The sequence below is a fragment of the Diorhabda carinulata genome, chromosome 4, assembly GCF_026250575.1.
Source record: "Diorhabda carinulata isolate Delta chromosome 4, icDioCari1.1, whole genome shotgun sequence".
Classification (NCBI taxonomy): Eukaryota; Metazoa; Arthropoda; class Insecta; order Coleoptera; family Chrysomelidae; genus Diorhabda; species Diorhabda carinulata.
The window spans coordinates 31,690,242-31,713,384 of record NC_079463.1 but is presented as its reverse complement, the minus strand read 5'-3'; the positions used below and the strand labels follow the sequence as shown (position 1 = coordinate 31,713,384).

The window sequence follows — 23,143 nt, the reverse complement described above, 5'->3', positions numbered from 1 at the left end:
TTAATTTTATCATTTAAATTGTTTCTAATAATCATCGTTATCTAGATTTATTATTATTCTATCGATGATTTTTTTTTAATACAGCCGTTATCAATCAATTGTACCAGGTAAGTAGTTGTGCTAATTGTATTTGCCAGCATGTTTTGATACGATATAGTGTGAAGATGAAAAGCAAATAAATATCAAAAGGTTTCAAAGTGATACCGTTCGATTAGTGTTGAGTAATAAATTATTACATTGATTATTATTCAACAGATCGTTAATCAAATCAACGGGCAACGCGTTCATTGAAATAATAGTACGAGAGCTAGACCGAATCACGTAAGACATTATAGGTCAGGAAAACAAGGTTTTCATCTTCGATTTCCACGAACCTTCATCGATTTAAATGAAATTTTGACAGCTCAAAAAGCAAAATTCACCCTATGCCGATGTGTGCTGTTGCCCAAAGGATGAGCTCCACGGCAATTAGGGGGCGAAAATTTCTATATTGAAAATAACCGGGGAAATTTAGTTTTTTGTTATGCGCGATTGAAAACTTGAATTTTTCTTGAAAAAAACCACGTTTTTAATCGATTTTTCATGAATAACTCAAATACTTTTGATTTTATTAGAAAAAATGTGAAAAACAATAATGGAGCTTATAAAAAAACAAAGAGATTGTTTTATTTTAATTTTTTAAAATTCAATGTCGAATAACGGAAAAACGGTCAATTTTTCTAGAAAATTTCGTGGGATATTTTCCAAAGTACTTTTAAAAAGCTTTAAAATGAGGGATATTAGAATTGTCTATCTTGAAAACTAAGAAAGTTATGGCCGAAATAAAATAACTTTTTATTTTTTTTTATAGAAAAAACTTCAATTTCACCCTTAGTACCCAAATCGCAATAAAAATATAATCCAGTGATGATTTACTTTATTTTCGCATTAATAATGATTTTTGGGAGTTTGAGCGATTTAGAATACATAATTTCGAAAAAAATTATATTTAAAGTCGAAAAATTATTTTCGAAATTCATAAAAATTTCTTCTATTTTTCAAAATTGATAGAGAAAAAAAATTTTTTTACAAATATTTTGCTTCTTTTAAATTTTTTGTAATTTCTGAAATAACTGAGATAAGATCTTACAAATCGTACCCTGATGTATGATCGAGACCATTTTCGAACCCTTTACAAAATAAAGGGCTAAAGATATTTAAAACGTTTAGAAACTTATAGGTAATACGATTCCCTATAAATCTACGTTTTGGGCGACTAATTTGCTTGAAAATTAACCGAGATAAGACCAAAAACTTTTTTTTTATTTTGGAGCAGGAAGATTTTGCAGAGAATAAGTGAAAGTATGCAAAATTTTCAAAATTTCTGAAAAACTATAGGACATACATAAAGATTGATAGGGATGGAAAAATTGCTAGTTTTTCCTTTTTTAAAATTATCCAAAAAATCGACGCCATGTGATTGGAAAGGTCTTTGCCTTCTTACGAGCCGGTTCTAGCTTTTCAGTCCATTTTCAGATTATTCTTTTGTTTCGGAGATGAAGTGATGGACCCACATTTCACCCATGGTTATGAAACGTCTTTATTTCTGACAAACACTCGAAGGAAACATCTTCCCCACGCAGTTTTTGTTCCATTTTGCCCTCAGGTTTCTCATGTCCAAATTTTCAGTTAATATGCGATATACCGCAATCTCTGAAATGCCTAAGATGTCTGATAGCTCGCGCACTGTCAGTCGACGATCATCCAGAGGATTTTCTTCAACTTTTCTCGAGTCGTCACCTCATTTGGTCGTACGGCCTCGTTTAAACTCCGCTACCCAATAATTTACTGTCGATAACGAAGAAACAGTCTCAACCAGAGTAGAATCAGGTTGGGCAGTTATACTGGTTGGGCTAAGGCCTTCCAATAAAAGTATTGTATCACATAATAACATCATATATCACTGAACAACGTGACGTCTTCAAACTTGAAACATTTTCAAGCAATTACCACCATCTCTAGGTCAGGTCAGGTACCTCTGGGACCACCAAGGTATTTGGAGTCCAAGAAAAGGGGGTTCTCGTACGCGAATTCTGTTTTGGGTTTATTTGTTTCTCTAATTTCTTTATCCAATGATTCTATCCTTAGTTTACGTATATGAATATTCGTTCACCGACTTTTTCTAAGCTAAAAACTTTTTTTTGTTACAAGATCTGCTTAAAAGGAAAAGATAATATTTGGGAAAAAACCAGATATTGATGAAAATAGCAAAACAAAACTCGTACAAATGGAAATCGCTAAATTTAAAATCGTTTTAAAATTAGTTTCGACTATCTAGTATAAAAATATCTTACCTGAACACAAGGTTTACATAAATTGACACATAAACCGTCAGCGTCTTTGCTATAATGTTGAACCAATTCTTGTAGAGTACGATACGTTGTTCTTCGTGCTATGAAGAATCCACCTTCGTCTAATTGTCTTATTCTATAATGTTTAACGGTATCACCGTCTCGTACTGAAATATCAAATCAACATTCACTTATACCAGTATAAGTATTGGTTTCCTACAAACACCAACGGTCAAAAATTCTTGCCCACCCTATAGTTTACGGGATACACTACAATTAAAAATGTGGTAATAATAAAACTACACTCTGTGTATAGTCTAATCGTCGTCTATTTGGTTCAATTCGGTTTTGAGGATATTCCAAGGAAGTCAAGTCGATAGGGTTGAGATCAAACGACTGCAACGGCCAAATCATTACATTCAGTATATTCTTCTTTTCCAATTCTTTCGAATATTGTTTGCACAGCTTCGAGGAATGCTTGGGATCATTGGAAGATAATTTTTCTGCTAACCAGGGGCTCGCAACAATGTAATACAAATCCTTTACAATTTTTACCAGGTCGCCATTTGTCTTTCCTCCAAAACTACCCCAAACTATCACCAAGTCTCCGTTCTTTTAGAACCAAAAACTTCAAACTTTGACTCATCACTCCATAAAACTATCTTCCAGTTTTCGTGCGTCATATTTTATAGTTTTTTAGCAAGATGGATTGAGAAATATCTTCAGTACCATCCTCTCAAAAAGATCCCTAGAATCATTGGTTCCATGAGTCGTCTATCACTTTTTTCGAGGTCACCTTGAACGTTTTCTATCGCTAAAGCTCCTGGTGGATGCATATTTTTCCACGTTATAGTCTAAGGTACTAGTAAAGTGACTTTTACCTGTTTTGGTAAAAAAGTATGAATCACAATACGTTTTTGTGTCTACAGGAACTAAACTACAATTCCTTGAAGTTTTGCGCTGAGATCAGTTTCCACAGAACTGAAATTATCTACTTTCTTAACAGTTTATTAAGCCCTTATTGAGTGGCATTTTCGATATAAGGGCATATCCTTCTGGGGTACGTGTGGTGCGACTCAAATTGAACTAATCTTCAAACTACAAAAGCAAGCTGTTGACCTCTTCAATTTCTACTACACGTTCAGAATTAGTTAAGGGCTCAGAAGTTTACAATGCAAAAAATGCACAATCACTTGCCACTATTTTCTGTATATTGAAATTTTATTTTATTTGTATCTGAATTTAGTTATTTTTATGTCTATTTTGTAGTTTTTACAAGCTTTTCATAGGATATAGGAATAAAGGATTTCTCTCTCTCTATCTATAAACACCGATAAAATATTTCACAATTAAATAAACTCGTTTAAAAAATACATGAAATATGTTGAAATGTATTTTTTGAAATTTGATGAATGGATTATGGGGTGGGCGAAAACTTTTGATCTGTAGTGTCCGTGAACCGTAATAGTAATTAATTTAATAAACGCTTAATCGTTCCACCCGGTATATATCTGATAGATTCTATCACTTCCGGCCCCATTTATTATGTAATAAATTCGTGAAGTAAAGATTTTAAAGATGCTAGTAAAAGATTGTAGAGAAAAAATTATGATATTTGACGCGTCTATTCATTTTGACGTATATCGTAAAATTATAATAAATTACCTGACAATGAGTAGTCGTTGTGTCGACTCTCTGAATCTCGAATGAGGAAGGCACCATGCTCGTTTTCAGGAAGTAATAATTTTTTTTCGGCTTCTATACGTTTAATCTTCCGGAAATACCATCTGAAACAACGAAAAATAAATGATATCAAAGAAATATTCCAAGAAATCACATACAATGTCACTTTCTTATGATAATGTAATGATTTTCGTGGGACTTTTAACTTTTTCCTAACCTCAAAATTTCCATTATAAAATGGATTTGGACGCTCAAAAATATTTTGAATCGCGAATAACTCGAAAACTACGAGGAATTCGAAAAAAAGTGCTGGAACAAAGGATGTAGAGTAGAAAATTCTCTACAAAAAAGTATCCCGGGTATTTGTTCCTAACCTCAAACATTTCACTTTAAAATGGATTTACACACTAAAAAATATTTTGAATCGCGAATAACTCGAAAACTACGAAGAATTCGAAAAAAAGTGCTGGAACAAAAGATGTAGAGCAAAAAATTCTCTACAGATTGGTCTACAAGCATTTTTTCCTAACCTCAAACATTTCACTTTAAAATGGATTTACACACTAAAAAATATTTTGAATCGCGAATAACTCGAAAACTACGAGGAATTCGAAAAAACTGCCGTAACAAAAAATGTAGAGTAGAAAATTCTCTACAAAAAAGTACCCCGGGTATTTGTTTCTAACCTCAAAATTTTCACCGTAAAATGGGTTCATGTACTCAAAAACATTTTGAATTGCGAATAAATCGAAAATTATGAGGATTTCGACACAAACTGCCGAGACAAAAATGTGGAGCACAACATTCTGTATAAAACAGGGTTTTAACTTTTTCCTAACCTCAAAATTTCTATTATAAAATGGATTTGAACGCTCAAAAACATTTTGAATTGCGAATAACTCGAAAATTATGAGGATTTCGACACAAACTGCCGAAACAAAAATGTGGAGCACGACATTCTGTATAAAAAAAGGTTACAGCTTTTTCCTAACCTCAAAATTTCCATTATAAAATGGATTTGGACGCTCAAAAATATTTTGAATCGCGAATAACTCGAAAACTACGAAGAATTCGAAAAAAAGTGCTGGAACAAAAGATGTAGAGCAAAAAATTCTCTACAGATTGGTCTACAAGCATTTTTTCCTAACCTCAAACATTTCACTTTAAAATGGGTTTACATACTCAAAAATATTTTGAATCGCGAATAACTCGAAAACTACGAGGAATTCGAAAAAACTGCCGTAACAAAAAATGTAGAGTAGAAAATTCTCTACAAAAAAGTATCCCGGGTATTTGTTCCTAACCTCAAAAATTTTCACCGTAAAATGGGTTCATGTACTCAAAGACATTTTGAATTGCGAATAACTCGAAAATTATGAGGATTTCAACACAAACTGCCGAGACAAAAATGTGGAGCACAACATTCTGTATAAAACAGGGTTTTAACTTTTTCCTAACCTCAAAATTTCCATTATAAAATGGATTTGAACGCTCAAAAATATTTTGAATCGCGAATAACTCGAAAACTACGAAGAATTCGAAAAAAAGTGCTGGAACAAAAGATGTAGAGCAAAAAATTCTCTGCAGATTGGTCTACAAGCATTTTTTCCTAACCTCAAACATTTCACTTTAAAATGGATTTACACACTAAAAAATATTTTGAATCGCGAATAACTCGAAAACTACGAGGAATTCGAAAAAACTGCCGTAACAAAAAATGTAGAGTAGAAAATTCTCTACAAAAAAGTATCCCGGGTATTTGTTCCTAACCTCAAAAATTTTCACCGTAAAATGGGTTCATGTACTCAAAGACATTTTGAATTGCGAATAACTCGAAAATTATGAGGATTTCAACACAAACTGCCGAGACAAAAATGTGGAGCACAACATTCTGTATAAAACAGGGTTTTAACTTTTTCCTAACCTCAAAATTTCCATTATAAAATGGATTTGAACGCTCAAAAATATTTTGAATCGCGAATAACTCGAAAACTACGAAGAATTCGAAAAAAAGTGCTGGAACAAAAGATGTAGAGCAAAAAATTCTCTGCAGATTGGTCTACAAGCATTTTTTCCTAACCTCAAACATTTCACTTTAAAATGGATTTACACACTAAAAAATATTTTGAATCGCGAATAACTCGAAAACTACGAGGAATTCGAAAAAACTGCCGTAACAAAAAATGTAGAGTAGAAAATTCTCTACAAAAAAGTATCCCGGGTATTTGTTCCTAACCTCAAAAATTTTCACCGTAAAATGGGTTCATGTACTCAAAGACATTTTGAATTGCGAATAACTCGAAAATTATGAGGATTTCAACACAAACTGCCGAGACAAAAATGTGGAGCACAACATTCTGTATAAAACAGGGTTTTAACTTTTTCCTAACCTCAAAATTTCCATTATAAAATGGATTTGAACGCTCAAAAATATTTTGAATCGCGAATAACTCGAAAACTACGAAGAATTCGAAAAAAAGTGCTGGAACAAAAGATGTAGAGCAAAAAATTCTCTACAGATTGGTCTACAAGCATTTTTTCCTAACCTCAAACATTTCACTTTAAAATGGATTTACACACTAAAAAATATTTTGAATCGCGAATAACTCGAAAACTACGAGGAATTCGAAAAAACTGCCGTAACAAAAAATGTAGAGTAGAAAATTCTCTACAAAAAAGTATCCCGGGTATTTGTTCCTAACCTCAAAAATTTTCACCGTAAAATGGGTTCATGTACTCAAAGACATTTTGAATTGCGAATAACTCGAAAATTATGAGGATTTCGACACAAACTGCCGAAACAAAAATGTAGAGCACGACATTCTGTATAAAAAAAGGTTACAGCTTTTTCCTAACCTCAAAATTTCCATTATAAAATGGATTTGGACGCTCAAAAATATTTTGAATCGCGAATAACTCTTAACCATCATGATGCATTTTGATTTTTTGAAAACGAAGTAGTTTTCCAAGAGTTAGAGCAGTAACTGCAGACCTTTTTTATAGAAAATTTTGTGCTCTACATTTTTTGCTGAAGCAGTTTTTTTCGAATTCATCTCAGTTTTCGAGTTATTCGCGTTTCAATATTTTTTTGAATCACCAAATTTCGAAAACCCGTGCCCGTAATTTTATTAAGAGTCACTAGGCTTATACAGTGACCGATATAGAATCTAAAAAATCAGTTCAATTTAATTTCGGGTTTAATCCCATCTTACCTGTACTAAATTATTACATTTTCGAACTAGAGTTCTGTGTGTATGTGTGTGTTAGTTAATATTTACAAAAGTAATGAACAATTCTCATTCACACATTAGACTCATTCTCTTGTTATTCATTCATCTATAGTCATAAGCTACTTTCTAAAAATAACTGTAGCCGATTACAAAATATGTCATTCTTATAATCACTAATCAAAATATTTTACTATCATTTAAGTCGAACCAGTTTAGTTGATTGGTTCAGATTTAAAAAAAAAAGCATTACAATATTTTAAACGTTTCTCGAATTTATTCACTAGAATTATCCGAATATACGAAGAGCGTATCAAAAGTTTTGATATTAAAAATTAAAAAGAACCGAGAAAGTCGTGTTTTTTATATGACTTTTGTGACACCAGGTATAAAAACCGTCATAAAACTTATTAAAGCGATTAACATTCAGAATTAGATAAAAAACTTTCTCAATATGCAAATAATTAAAAAAATATATATATACAATACAATAGGAACAAAACTACACCTCATCATACGATACGAGGGTGATTCGAAATGGTGCGTCATCACCAAAAGTTAGAGCGAGTTAATTATCCGTTTGTTTAATCCACAACTCAAATTATCACACGAAAACGTTTCAAGTATCTGTAAAAAAGAAATTCCAAGAATCGTTTCCATTCCAATAACAAGCCCCGTAATGAAAATCGGATGATCAGTTTAATGAGCCGAAGAACAACTAGATGAAATGCAATTTGCCTATTCGCTAGCACAGTACTACTACAGAAGTACAGATAATACAACAAAAATGTATATGTTTGTTTCATTGATTTCCAGAAGGCCTTTGATAGAGTCGAACACGATAATTTAACTATAACTTAGATCCAAGCGATATACGATTCATGATCACTATCAAACAGCAGTAGTGAGCGTTGAAGACATAGTGAGTGAGTTCGTCAAAGCTGCGTTCTTTCTCCACAGCTATTTAATCTATATTCTCAGTTTGTATTTCAGAAAGTGCAGAAAACAAATAGAATGGGTGCAAAAATATAAGAATCTTGGTTCAGTCATAAACGCTCAAATGGATCCAGAAGATATCAAAATCAGAATTGAAATGGATCGAAAGACATTCGTCAAGTACTCCTCAATGTTTGCGCAAACCTTCACGTCAGAATATGATTCATGGAATGTTATGTGTGGTCAGTACTGTTGTACGAAGTGAAAACTTGGACCTCAAATGATCAAAAACTTGAATTATTTAAGATGTGGCTCTATAGATGCATCCTGAAGATACCCTGGACTGATAGAGCCACCAAATACCTCATTGTTTCATGTTGCGAGGGATAGAGACGCATTTAAAAACGTGATCGCCAATCTTCAATGAGAAAACGACACGAAAAGAAGAAGAACCTGTAAACAACTCAAATAGATATCGTATGACAACACGTTCTGAGTACGCTCACCATTAAAACTGTCAAACTTTCCGATGACAATGTCAGATTTGACATATTTTCATCAGTGTTGCCATATCACAGCCCTCGTATAATTTTGAACGTATACCAACTGACAGGGATGATGATATTAATTTATGAAATTATTATATGATAATCGGACGTTTTGACGTATTCGTAAATCGGATTCTGAGATTCAGATATATACAAGTGTTGTTGTAGAATCGAAATTACAACGCAACATAAAAGATAATACGAAAAATTATTGAAATACATTTAGGATAATTGTTTAACTTAAGCCGGGAGTACACGATGCGTGCAACGTTCGCGTTTCAACGTTTCAACTGAATGCAGTGCTGCAACTACACGATGCATCTAATTTTTGCGCAAAAATGCACCTTCCAACGTTGGTTGAACATTGAACTAAGGCTGGAACGTTACCTAAGTTTGCCTAAAGAAATGAAAACGTTGATTTTTCATATAAAACACACAATAAGATCGGAGGTATGTTAGTTCCAAATGCCTTCCAATGTTGGGATAAAAAAAAACCGACTTTCCATGGCTAACGTTTCAATGGCAACGTTGGATACAAAACATTGACATGCGCACTACGATCACACGTCCAATTATACCAGATTCCGACGTAGGAAGCATTGAACGCATCGTGTAGTACCGGCTTTAGTAGTGACATTCGTTACGAGAATATTTATTTGTTCAGTTGTTTAAAAAACAAGATACTATATACTGTTGTTAGATTATCATCAAATTTTAATGATTAGATCATTATTCCGTAGACGGTAAAACTACTTGTTATCTAAATTAGGAAACTTAATGATATTTATATGAATTAATTCAATTTTTAGTACCGCCGAAGCAATAAACTTTTTCATAAAATTTTTACACGCTAAAAATGATGAATTATTAAATTCGCGTATAATTTTCATCACGAATGACATAGAGGGCGTCTCGCTTGGGAATATACACTGCGCGGATGTGTATAGAGGAGCCCAAAACATGAAGATCGGGGTTCTATATAAAGTTTGAAGAATTTGAAAAAACCGTTCGCCATAATGAGACATTCCGAACAAAATTATCATAAATTGTAATTATTGCAAGTTTTTATTAAATATCACGTATCCTACTAGATCAAAAATGATTATTAAAGTTTTTCCTTACGCCAGTTATATTATCTTCGATATTATGTAGTACAAATGCTTATTTATTTATTCATTTGTGTCCTAAGAAAGTGTTTTAATACCTCTTGTGAGTATTTTCAATAAATAATTTATACAATTTATGCTAATTTTCTTCAGAATGTCTCTTTATGGCGAACTGTTTCCTTGGTATGTACAACTATTTAAAAATCTATTTATCTCCTAAACCATAAATTTTATCGAGTATCTTTTTGTTAGAAAATCGATTCAAAATTTCATTTTTGCTATCTTTAGAATGTACAGGTTGTCCCTGTAATAGTTACGGACCTTCAGATAGAATTAATTTTTAAAATTAAGTCCCGCAACACTCTGTATAATTATCCTTCCACTACCTTCGTGAATAATCTATTATAGTGAGTTTATATTTTAGATGGGAATAGATAAAAAATAAATTTCGAGTATCGGAAATAAATTGATAATGACTTCCGGAAATTTCTTTGAGGTCGAGGTTTGTGATTTTATTGAAAAAATGTCCCCGTTCGCTGTCATCAAAGTCAATTGAAGATCGTTGTGAATATCAATTATTTTTTAGAATCCTTCACGGTTTGTTTTTTAAAAACAATGCGGTTATGGTGACTTACAATGGAAATGAAAAAATCAGTGGAAACTTTCAATAGCAGATTCAATTTATCGAGAAACTAACTCGGGATTTAATGACAATAGAAGTCATATCGTTGATAATCAACTAACTTACGCAGGTATATCTGGTTAGGACTAACGTTTATTCAAACAAAAAAAATAGAATACAAGCATTATCTGTCAATAATCTCATCTTCAAAGTCCATTGTTAAACATAAATCTCTCGTATTCATCCAGTTTGATGGTATTCTTTCAATATAGCGGAACCATCTCGTTGGTGGACGTCTAATACTACCACCAGGTCTCTATTCCAAAATCTTTTTGCCCCTAGCACTTGGTTACTTGGATCTTTGTGCGAAAGAAAGACACATGAGATGGTGTCCAATCTGGCAATAGAACTTGATCCATAACCTTTCTCTTCAAGCACCTTGGGATATATGATTTGATGTGCTTCAATTGCCCAAATGCGTCCTATGTCAATCTAATGCTATTAAAACTCTTTTGTCGCGAAACATCCCCAAAAATAAAAAGAGTTCCGCTAGAACCAGGGCCAGGGAAGTATACTGGGGAAACGTGCTGAATCAAGAATTCGCACAATATTATTTTGACCTTGGATTCTAAACTGCGATCTCCTTGGGTCGTTTAGAAGACAATGAACGCCTTCAATCGATTACCACTTGGTATCCAGACCGAACTGGTGCAATAGGTCTCAACCCCTGCGAAGATGATTAGCAGACAGGATTATCTAGCTCATATATGGTAATGGAATCTTCAATTTCTTTTAACCATCTAGCTTTCCGCGTCCTAACTGAAGTTTTATTCTTTCGATATTGATTGTAGAGCTAGTTATCGGTTCCTTACCAATATTCTTAATCTGGTGTTCTGGTTATCGACTTCTAGGCTTCTTCGAGCTCTTTGACATCTTCACACTGATTATGACAGCTCCTAGGCTTCGTTCCAGGTGCCTCTCGGTGCGCGTTGCCCATGCTGCTTTTCAGCTATCAAATATTTTGACTCGTACGCCTTTTCGTATATTCTCATTTATTTTTCATAAATTTTTATCAAAAGTGGAAAGAATTAATATAAAAAATGATTGTTCTTGACAAGTTCGCGGTTGTTTTCCTAGAATTACAGTATGATCTGATAAAATCATCATCAATTAAAAACAAATTAAAGTGATATCTACTTATATGTTTTACACGATGGAAATTTGTAATTATGATTGGCAATTTGTCATTGGTTGTAGCAATTAAAAATGCAAATGTCGTAAAAGAAACCTTTCCTTGTATACTTGCTGTTTCATGGGAATCCGGCGATTTCTAAGTCAAATCAAGTTTTATTGTTTTTCAAAAAATCCTACATTGAGATTAATTCAATTTCCAATTTGTACAAACTAATTTTCTGAATACTTTCTAACGAGATACATCGAAAATATGCCGTTTAAAATGTTTTAACTTCGTATTAAAAATTATTGAACCATGAAACATATAAATCAGGGCTGTATGGTGGATATCCAATAAATTCCAACTTCTAGAATTATTTTAGCAACAATATTTTTAATTTCTGAGCCCAAATGCATAGATCCATGCTTTTTTCCTGCTCAGATGTTATATATTACTATAATATTAAAATGGGGAGAGTTTGTCGGTGCTAGTTGCCCGGGAAATCCCTTTGGAGTTCCCTAGGAAACTCAGTAGAAATGAAAAATCTTCACTGGTGCATTTAAACCTCTTTGTTCACATCTGGGACAGTTGTAAAGAAGACGAAGAACCACTGGGATTAGTTTTTCTCTTGTCGAAGAAGATTGCAAAGAGTTTACGTCCATACCAAGAAGACAATAGTGTATAGCTAACTCTTAGTAGACAAATAAGACTTTCCAGAATTTGTCATATAACTGAGACGCGATCGAGGATGAGGACCCGTCCAAAATGACAGGGGATGGTGGAATGTTCTTCTCCGCACCCATCCACGGATTTATCCGGGGCGGGTGCTTACACGGTATTCCGGATCTGCAATTATATCAACCAGAGTCTTTGCTTGCCAGCTCTAATTCGGTGATGAACTTTAGAGAGAGCAAACTTTTGGTACCGATCCAATAGGAACAAATTTTGAACTACCTTCGTGGACTTTGTTTTACCATGAATATTGGTAACGTTGGAATTAAATAAGTATCATTTAGGGGTTTAAATAAGTAGTTGATTATTAAAAAATATTGAGGTTGTGGTTATGTTCGATAATATGATTTTTATTGTCAGAAACCATCGGTGTTGCTAAATACCAAAGAGGCGTATCTAAAAAAAATCAGTTTCGCAAAATATTTGACGTAATAAATTGTTTATTGTCTATAAAAACATTTATATACCGTATAATTTATAATTTAGGATGTGTTTAATAAACATATACGAGTTTATGGTTTTTTACCAAGAATTTATAATTATTATTCTATAAAAATAATGAATAACAATACGTTACATAATTAAAAAAAAATCTTTGCAGCGGAAATGTATATATATATTGAAATTCATCCTATTTCCTGTTAGTATAGACAAAATAATGATGTATTATTATAAATTCATTGAAATGTATACGAATTTTTTATGCAAGGTCGAACGACATTTGATTTCGCTAATGGAATTTTAAATATTCAACTGGAAACCACAAGATGACTAGGGAAAAATTATAATTTACACTCGTCATCAAAGAAAAATCGACTCAGGCGACATCCCTGCAATTGCAACCCACTGGCAGAAAAACTGGACAAGAAATTTCAAGTTTCTCAGTAACATCTTAAAGCTAATGGTGTTAACTTAAATATATAATGTTTCTTGTACCCTTTGTATGTTTAGAATAGTTAGAATAGTACAAATAAATGGTAACTTATATACTTGATTCACCGCTATTAGAATTGGCATCTACTTTTGTCAGATATTGTCGATTTGTATCCATTGAAGCCGACTGAGGTCGATTGTCACTTGATGTTGATTGAAAGCCATGAAACGTCAACCATTAACAACTTAACAATTGACAAAACAAGTGATGAAGCTGCTCAAAAGGTCACTCTATTGCAATAAGGCCAGAGTCAGCGAGTGCTGCTGTTTCCAGAGTTTACCATCAGGTACAAGAGACTGGAAAACGCGGAATCATTTTAAAGGGAGCTCAGAGAAACGCGAGGAATGGCTGGATAGTCAGAAAAAGACTTAAGGCAGCAAATTTTGAGCCAGCTACTGGTCACAAATTGATCCCAATCCACCGAGATACGAGGAGTTCTCTCGTCACACGAAAGCAGTATGTGACCTGGAGAAAGGAAGGTTCGTGTATGGTGGTGCGGGGGAATAACGGCGAACCGATATATAGAAGAAATTTCAGGCGGTGACGTCGTTACCTATGTCAGTTTCATCGACGAAAACTTCATTCTAATGCAGAGCAATGCCCGTCCACATACTGCATTGGCCAACGCGTAGCCTGGATTCAAATCGAACAAAATCTAGTAAATAAACTTATTCGATCCATAAAAAAGCGACCCTTTTAGTTCGTTGAAACGTAGGATTGTATCAAACGGATCAAGAGGTGGGAAATTTCGATTATGTAATCCATAAATTAAAAGAACGTTGGATAAACTATGAATACTCAATGGTGGTTGATGAAATTAGAAACTTGAACAATGATACTATCAAAGAAGTAAAGAAAATCCTTTCTAGGACATCTTGGTTATTGTGGAAAATAATAGTTGAACAATTACTTCAATATCTTGATTTGAAACAACCGTTTGATCTAACAGACGCTAGGAATTTCTGGAAATAAGTGCAGTACTTTCTCAAAGACTAATTTGCATCGAAAAATCGAGAACGTATGCACCAGAGCACTGAATAATTACGAACAAAGCAAGCAAGCTTATTTGTATCACATCATAAACCATTAAAGTGGTTGTTCAGCTTGATAGAAACCAATTCCAAACTTGTAAGTTGGAAATTAAAATTAGAAGACCATGATTACGAAATTGTCCATAATAAAAGAATGCCGATGTGAAAGAATAAATAAAGAAGCTGAAAGAAGACAATTGATTCGGTTTAGATAACTTAAGAAACTAGCTACAACCACTAAGAAGTTGGAGAAAGTGTAAAATAAAGTTACTAAGTATCTAATTCCCACAGAAACCTCCCATATTCTTAAATACACAATTTTGGTGGTACTTACGGTTGGCTGTTAAGATCGGTATGTTGGATATCTGTTGAAGCACTTAACTTTCGTCTATTTCTGCTCCAAGCTTGTCGCTGTTTCTTCAACCTCTTCTCGGAATTCTTGGAACTCAGATGTTTCTTTAAGAAACGTTGCCATTGAGTTAAACCCTCCCCTTCATCACATTCCGAACAACTGCTAGTGGAACCGACACTACTTTTCCTACTGTTCAAAGTACTATCGCACCAAGAAGATTTTCTACTTTCCGGAGTCGAAGGCGTTGTTATGCTCGATTTTCTCGATTCAAATCCCGAAGATGAGGATTTTCGTTCTAATATGCTGCTCTTTCTACTATCGGTAGGTGACGAGATACCGATTTCAACGGAATGCCTTCTAGTTGGAATGTTGTCGAAACTGATTTGGTTGTTTTGTTGTTTTAACCAGCGGATGACGTGCTCGTTCTTATCTTCTTCTAACGTATCGAAAGGAGAATCTAAATTTTCGTAAATTTTGTCTTCAGTCGGTACGTATCCTAATTTTCTTCGTCTCGGTTTGAATTCTTCTTCGGTTTTTGTTTCTATTCGATTATTTTTTCGAGGAATGTCTTCGTCTGAGATCTTCTCGATAGCGGAAACTATCTCATTGTCTAAGGCGTCTTTGCTGTATTTGCAATATTTCTTCAATAACCTAAGAACTATTTCGTCATTTTCTTTAGATAATTTATCAGTCTTTAGATCAGTCGGCGGCTTTAATAAATTATCAATAAATAAATTATCTTTTTCTAAGGATCTCAATTCGGGCATCGAAGGCCTTCGAGGTTGTTCGACTATTTTATCTTCGGGAATTTGACTTAAGCTAACTTTTCGTTCGTTCGTGTTTTCACTAACTGTTATCACATTTTCACTAACTACGTTTTTATTCTCTTGGAACATGAGTTCTTTGTGTTTTTCTGTGAGTTCGGCGAATCCGTTTTCTTGAAGGATGAGTTCTTTGTTGGCGACTTTCCTGATAAAGTCGGAGATGGTGGCCCAATGGGCCTGCGTGAGGACTCCATGGAGTCGAATGGAAGATAATTGAAGAGGGATCCATCTATTGTCTCTGTAGCACCAGACTACCCCGCCGTTTAAATTCACCATGCTTCAGAAAATGCATTAATGCCAACCACACGAGTTTTTCTTAATTCTATAAAGTAAAGTTCATAAAAGTCACATTATATAGTTATTCAAAGTCGATGATTTCGCAATGCCTTGAATACATTCACACTATCTATAAATCGATTCTTCGCTATCAACATAAACGTAATACTGATGCAGGTAGTTTAATAAATCTCCAACAGTGATAATTTATAAGAAAAACTTGCCGGAAAGACTGTTTTCTTTGCAGAATGAACAGGATTTGAACCTACGACCGGCGAATCCGGAGATTGACGCCTTAGCCCGTTCGGCGAACAAAGGCAATTAAAGTGGTGGGATATACTAACAGTAATAAGTCACTTGCTCTTAGTCTAAAGGAGGGTTAAAAACAAGCTCAAGAACATACAAATTTTATTGTTGGCTATGACGCACTGTTAAACAAAAAAACGTCTCGTCAACGAATTGCAATTTGCAGAAAAATATTACAAAATAATATTCAAATTATTTAATCTATCCATTAGACATTTTTTAAAATAAGAAACCTTGTATTCTTTCTTGGGAGAGATTTTGTCTGTTGACGATAATTTGTTGAATGTCGATTCCAGGAGATGTCGAATAAATCAACTTTTTCAAAGTATGTTCTAAAACTAGTGAAGAAATACAAACAACTGGTATCGTTCGAGCATATTCTGACCTATTGGATGTTATTAAGTCAAATGAAAAATCATCACAAGATACAGTTAGTTACTCTAGACAATATCAAGAGCATCCTTCTATGAAGAAATCTAAATTTAGATTTTACTTCCACACGTTCTAGTTGAAGGCGAGATAGTTTCCTGGACTAACAGTAGTTGAAACTCATTAAATTATATATAGATTAGTCCGGTCAAATTAGACCGAAAAATAAAAGTGAAGCTAAATAAATTCCCATCAAGCTTAAAATCAGTAAAATTGTTTAAAATATAATCGAAAAAATGAAATTTGAATGTTCCCCATCATTTTCTTGTATGGAAAAAAATTTACTCGAGGTCAAAGATTAAAAAAATGAGTTTTTCGCGATTATCAGCAAAACGATAAGTTTTATCATAAAAATACCTTAGACAAAAATTGTAGATCATTAAATTATCTACAAAAAACGTATCAATACTTTTTTTCCTACGAGCCACCGTTTCTGAGATATAACGATTCAAAAAGTTGTAAAAGTTCTAATGATTCAGATTTAACATACTCGAACTTTAGCAACATCTTCGTCATTTGATAATTTATTTGATGAAATTATGAACAGTTCCAACCAGTCAACAGAAATTTCTTACAAATTTCAATGTTGTAAGAAAAGTTTACTGCTGAAAATATATTGGTGAAACCATTAAATACGACAACTTTTACAACTTTTTGAATCATTATATCTCAAAAACGGTGGCTCGTAGGAAAAAAATTATTGATACGTTTTTTGTAGATAATTTTATGATCTACAATTTTCGTCTAAGGTATTTTCATGATAAAACCCACCGTTTTGCTGAAAAATGCGAAAAACTCATTTTTTGACCTTTACCTTGATTAAATTTTTTCCATACACGGAAATAATGGGGAAGGATTTTAGGCTTGGTAGGAATTTATGTAACTTCGAATGTCTAAATTGACCGGATTAATACGATATGTTATTTACTCATTTATTGAATAATAAATTATTTAAAAAAAAATGGTATTCTACGTCATCCTTTATTGTCACTCCACCTCTTTCTTGGTCGATCTCTACCCCATGCTCCAATTGGAGATTCACCCTTTGCTATTTTCATTTCTGAAATCTCCAAGAGCAGTTTCGGGTTTCTGATGTACAATACCGGTCAAAATTTTTGCCCACCTTATAATCCATTCATTAAATTTCAAAATAACACACTTGCTCTTTCATATTCTCAAGTGTCCGTTATTTGTTTACAGCCCAACCGATATAAAAGCTGAACTAGGTCCTACTCTAAGTGAGACTGAGCTTTGGGCTGCAAGAAGGGTGCCGCGTTTGCTCTCAAAAAAAAAGCGTCTTGAAGAAGTTTCCATCGACTGTTTGGTAACGTTTCATAAAAATTTTTGCCCCGTTTCATAACCTTGGGTTTGAGTATTGCTACAGAGAAAAGGAGATTGAGAAAAGACGTCAAAATGGACGCGTGAAGAGTGGAAGACAGTTTTAAGAAGTTTGAAGATTTTGGGTCTAAGAGAAGGTGTTTGTGCGCAACATTAAACAAATCGATAGTGCGTGGAAGTTCCAATAGATTGATCATTAGTTTTTACAAATTTTGTTTGGTTGAATACGTTTCAAATCTAAATGAGCCATACTGTAGATAATGTTCAATAATTACTTCTGAATGTTTGAAAAAATTCAGATAAGAAACGAAATTATTCGCAATTATATAGAAATCGAATTTTTAAATATTTTGAATTTCAAATCTCGAATCAATTCGGAGTTATTCCAACCAATAACAAAAATTATCATTCAAATTGGTTTTATTTGATTAAAAATAGACGAAAACTAGTTATTCGTGTTGATAGGAACGTCCTTAAATACGATGACAATAATAACCGCGATATTTTTAACTACTGAAAATTCCTTTTCGGCGAATTTCATTTCGTAAACTGACACCCAGATGGCGTTACTAGTATTAAATTCGTATGACTTTTCAAAAGACACGTGTATAAATTTGACAACCGTCACGTGAGACCCTACAGATATAAAAGGAGGTATCGAGTATGAATATTTGGGTATGTGAAAGCTCTGTTCAAAAACAACAAAAAATTAATGATTTTGAGGTCTTGAATGGTAATAAACCCGAATTTTTTAGTAGATACATCACAAACCGGAATCCAATAGACTCCAAAGCGTGGAAAGACGTGGAATCGCGCTTGCGATTGAATCAGTCACGTCTAAGTTAATGAGTAACATTTTTATACCAAATTAGCATGTTACCAAGGCGAGCAATTATAAAATAACCAACATTCCTCCTCCTCTTTCCATTATCCTCCAAATGATGAACTGACACTAATTTACATTTGATATAGCACTTGTTTCCATGCTTGTCTATCCTGTGCAATCTTCTCGGCACGATGCAGTCTTATATTTATCGAGGGTTTTGTTTGATCTACCCATCTAGTTGGAGATCTGCCTCTTGGGCGTTTGCCTTCCATTCTTCTTGTACTTGGACCAATTTCTTGTAATATAGATACGTTGGTTCGGTGTTCTGTCCATGATACGCGTAGGCTATAAACCCACATTTCGAAAGCCTCTATTCGATTTTTACCTGCTTCATTGTGCTGCGCTGATTCAGTGAATGTTATCCAAGATTGTAGAAGACGAACCATTCTCCATAAATCAGTCCAAATAAAATAGTTTTTGAACTTCGAATTGATGGATCATCGACCGTAGAGTACCGGCCACACAGGGCTGTTAGAAGTGGCTTTCCATTTTCGGGAGGTATAGAGGATTTGCTGTAGAAAGTTTCGCGACTTTTGGAGAAATAACCACCTGAAATTGGTGACTGGCTCTTGGTCTATAAATACACATTCCCTAGACTATATTAGCAATCGGTATTCGTCGATAAAATGATTTAGCTATTGCTCATACATCTAATAATGACGACAGCGAGACTCATGCCTTTGTTTAAAAGATCGTTAGAGAAAATAATGTAGTCGGTAGTCTCATTTATATTCAATGCACTGAAATACTGTCTTAACAAGGCGTTGGTTTGTTGATAGTCGTTCGCTAAACATCAGTAAAGTTGTACTGTCGAAGATGGAATGAATTATAATATTTTCTTGTTGTATATGGATCAAAATAAAAAATTTCTAGCGTTTAATAAATGACAGCGCTATTAGTCGATAACATATAGGGAAGACTGGGATTAATTTTTATTTATTAATCTACTATCTATTATAGTCCATAGTTATGTCGATGATTTTCTGGATTTAGGTAGTTCTCAGGGTGCTTTATCGATACGGTGAAAATTAACACCAAAATTTTGGCCGCTAAACGATATATTTTTGTTTTAATTTTCAAAATTCCGAATTTTGCAAATAACTCGACATCTATGCCAAATTTCGGATAAAGTGAAGGGTGAGTTTTATCATAAAAATACTTAAAACAAAAAATGTAGATCATAAAATTATCTACAAGAAACGTATCAATACTTTTTTTTCTACGAGCCACCGTTTCTGAGATATAACGATTCAAAAAGTTGTAAAAATCATAATGTTTCAGATTTAACATCCTCAAACTTTAGCAACATCTTCGTCAATTGATAATTTATTTGATGAAATTATGAACAGTTCCAACCAGTCAACAGAAATTTCTTCATAATTCCGAATTTTGCAAATAACTCGAAATCTATGCCAAATTTCGGAGAAAGTGAAGGGATCAAAAATGTAGTTCAAAAACTCCCTGCAAAGAAGGTTCCCTGCGATTTTTTCCTAATCTCAAAATTTCTCTTACAAAAAGCGAAATCCGTGTTACTGGATTTTTTCATCAGTGCATTTTTTGCGGATAACTCGAAAAAGACTTGAAATTTAGAGGTAAATTTCTGAAAAAAAATGCCAAGCAGGAAATTACCTTCGAAGAAGCTCAAATATAAATTTTTCTAACCTACAAAAAACTCTAAAATGCCAGAAATCCTCTTTTAAAATCTTCATTTTTGTAAGTACTGTAAACTTAAGTTTGGGACAGGGATAATCCTTAAAAACGCTATTCTTGTATTTATGTAAACATTTATCAAAAATGCTGGAGTTACAGATCCAAAATAAGAATTGACACATTAAGAATGATGAATAAATAAGTCATCGAGCCCCACGTATTTGTTACAGATAATAGGCAACTTTTTGAGTCCGGAGAATCAAAAATTCTTCAAGATTTTTGAAATCCCACAACAGTTCTTTAGATGCAGGTATGAAGGAATCCCGTGAATCCATTTCTAATCCTCGGTAAAAGATTTAAAACGATTTTTAACCCTTTCCACGACACGTAAACTGGATATGTGTAGATTATTCTCCCATATAATGGGTAGCATTAACTCCGATATGGAAACAACATTGATAATTAAAAAAGAAGAAGAAAAAATACTGAATATGTACTAAGAAATAAATGTTTTGTTTCATTGCAACACCTCCATTTTCCTTCTACACTACATCGCTCAATAAGTCGTGTGACTAACTAAAAAACACATCATTTTGCCAAAAATCGATTTAATTCATCGATGTTGTTTCCTTCAGAAGCAATACAATCATTCCATAGCTTTTGTAACTTCTCGATTCCTTGCTTGTAGAAGGATTTGTCTTTTGCCTTAAAATGTGCTTCATTTTCAGCATTCGAGCTGAATCTGAGGACCAGATCTGCACTATACGGTGGATGAGAAGGCAATTCGAAGTGTAATTCGTTCAATTTAACCATCGTTGTCATCGACTGGTGAATCAGTGAAACACTCTTTGACATATGAGTCCGGTTTTCCTTGATTTTCGGATACAAACAGTCCAACAAGTCTATGTAGTAATCGCTATTGATCGTTTCTCCCTTTTGAAGATAATCGATTAACAATAATCTATGGTATCCCAAAATACTGAAGCCATAACCTTCCCAGCTGACTGTTCTGCCCTCTGACGCTTCGGATGTGGTTCACCCACTGCAGTCCACTCAGATGATGATCGTTTCGATTCCTATGTGAAGTGATGGATCCATTGTCACATATCGACGTTTAAACATGGCCAAACACTGCTCTGAATCATCAACACGTTGTTGTTTTTTAATCGACTTTGAGTAAACGCGACACCTACGTTGTCAAAAGTTTTGTCATGGTCAAATGTTCGTGTACACTGCGTTCTGATAACTTTATAACCTCAGCTATCTCGAGCAATTTCCATATAACTGGAATAACCACTTGAATCGGACGACCAAAACGTTCACCATCATCTGTGTCTGTACGACCACGTTTAAATTCAGCAAACTAATAACAAACGGTTCTTCTCGATGGAGCAGTATAACACTTTTGAAGCTGTTGCTGAGCTTTTACAGTATTTTTTTATCAAGATTCAGTGATAAATTAACACACGAAATTGTTTTGAATCCATTATTTTGATAATTACAAAAGTAGCTTCACTTAAATGGCTGTCAGTTTAAAAGTTGGTACTTCGTAAACGTCATATGACAAAGGCAACGCCATCTGTGTGTCAGTCACACGACTTATTGAGCGATGTAATATGTACTTGAAAGTAATAATGTGCTGAGTTATACTAGGCCATAAAAAGCCGCATTTTTATCAAGAATCGGTGAGTAGCTTCACTTAAATGGCTGTCAGTTTAAAAGTTGATACTTCGTAAACGTCATATGACAAAGGCAACGCCATCTGTGTGTCAGTCACACGACTTATTGAGCGATGTAATATGTACTTGAAAGTAATAATGTGCTGAGTTATACTAGGCCATAAAAAGCCGCATTTTTATCAAGAATCGGTGAGTAGCTTCACTTAAATGGCTGTCAGTTTAAAAGTTGGTACTTCGTAAACGTCATATGACAAAGGCAACGCCATCTGTGTGTCAGTCACACGACTTATTGAGCGATGTAATATGTACTTGAAAGTAATAATGTGCTGAGTTATACTAGGCCATAAAAAGCCGCATTTTTATCAAGAATCGGTGAGTAGCTTCACTTAAATGGCTGTCAGTTTAAAAGTTGATACTTCGTAAACGTCATATGACAAAGGCAACGCCATCTGTGTGTCAGTCACACGACTTATTGAGCGATGTAATATGTACTTGAAAGTAATAATGTGCTGAGTTATACTAGGCCATAAAAAGCCGCATTTTTATCAAGAATCGGTGAGTAGCTTCACTTAAATGGCTGTCAGTTTAAAAGTTGATACTTCGTAAACGTCATATGACAAAGGCAACGCCATCTGTGTGTCAGTCACACGACTTATTGAGCGATGTAATATGTACTTGAAAGTAATAATGTGCTGAGTTATACTAGGCCATAAAAAGCCGCATTTTTATCAAGAATCGGTGAGTAGCTTCACTTAAATGGCTGTCAGTTTAAAAGTTGATACTTCGTAAACGTCATATGACAAAGGCAACGCCATCTGTGTGTCAGTCACACGACTTATTGAGCGATGTAATATGTACTTGAAAGTAATAATGTGCTGAGTTATACTAGGCCATAAAAAGCCGCATTTTTATCAAGAATCGGTGAGTAGCTTCACTTAAATGGCTGTCAGTTTAAAAGTTGATACTTCGTAAACGTCATATGACAAAGGCAACGCCATCTGTGTGTCAGTCACACGACTTATTGAGCGATGTAATATGTACTTGAAAGTAATAATGTGCTGAGTTATACTAGGCCATAAA

The 23,143-nt window shown here is 33.9% G+C and overlaps 1 protein-coding gene across 2 annotated transcripts in view; it reads right to left on the bottom strand.

The window, feature by feature from the left end:
• Positions 1 to 23,143, bottom strand: part of LOC130892812 (tyrosine-protein kinase Src42A) — a 74,887-nt gene that overhangs the window by 3,902 nt on the left and 47,842 nt on the right. The window contains exons 2-4 of one of the 2 annotated variants that reach the window (XM_057798449.1): positions 14,658 to 15,821; positions 3,996 to 4,117; positions 2,334 to 2,497 (exon numbers count right to left, since the gene is read on the bottom strand). In XM_057798449.1, coding sequence (XP_057654432.1) covers positions 2,334 to 2,497; positions 3,996 to 4,117; positions 14,658 to 15,775 — 1,404 coding nt within the window. In that variant the 5' untranslated portion in view covers positions 15,776 to 15,821. The remainder of the gene's footprint in view (positions 1 to 2,333; positions 2,498 to 3,995; positions 4,118 to 14,657; positions 15,822 to 23,143) is intronic. The other variant, XM_057798450.1, reaches the window with a different exon arrangement.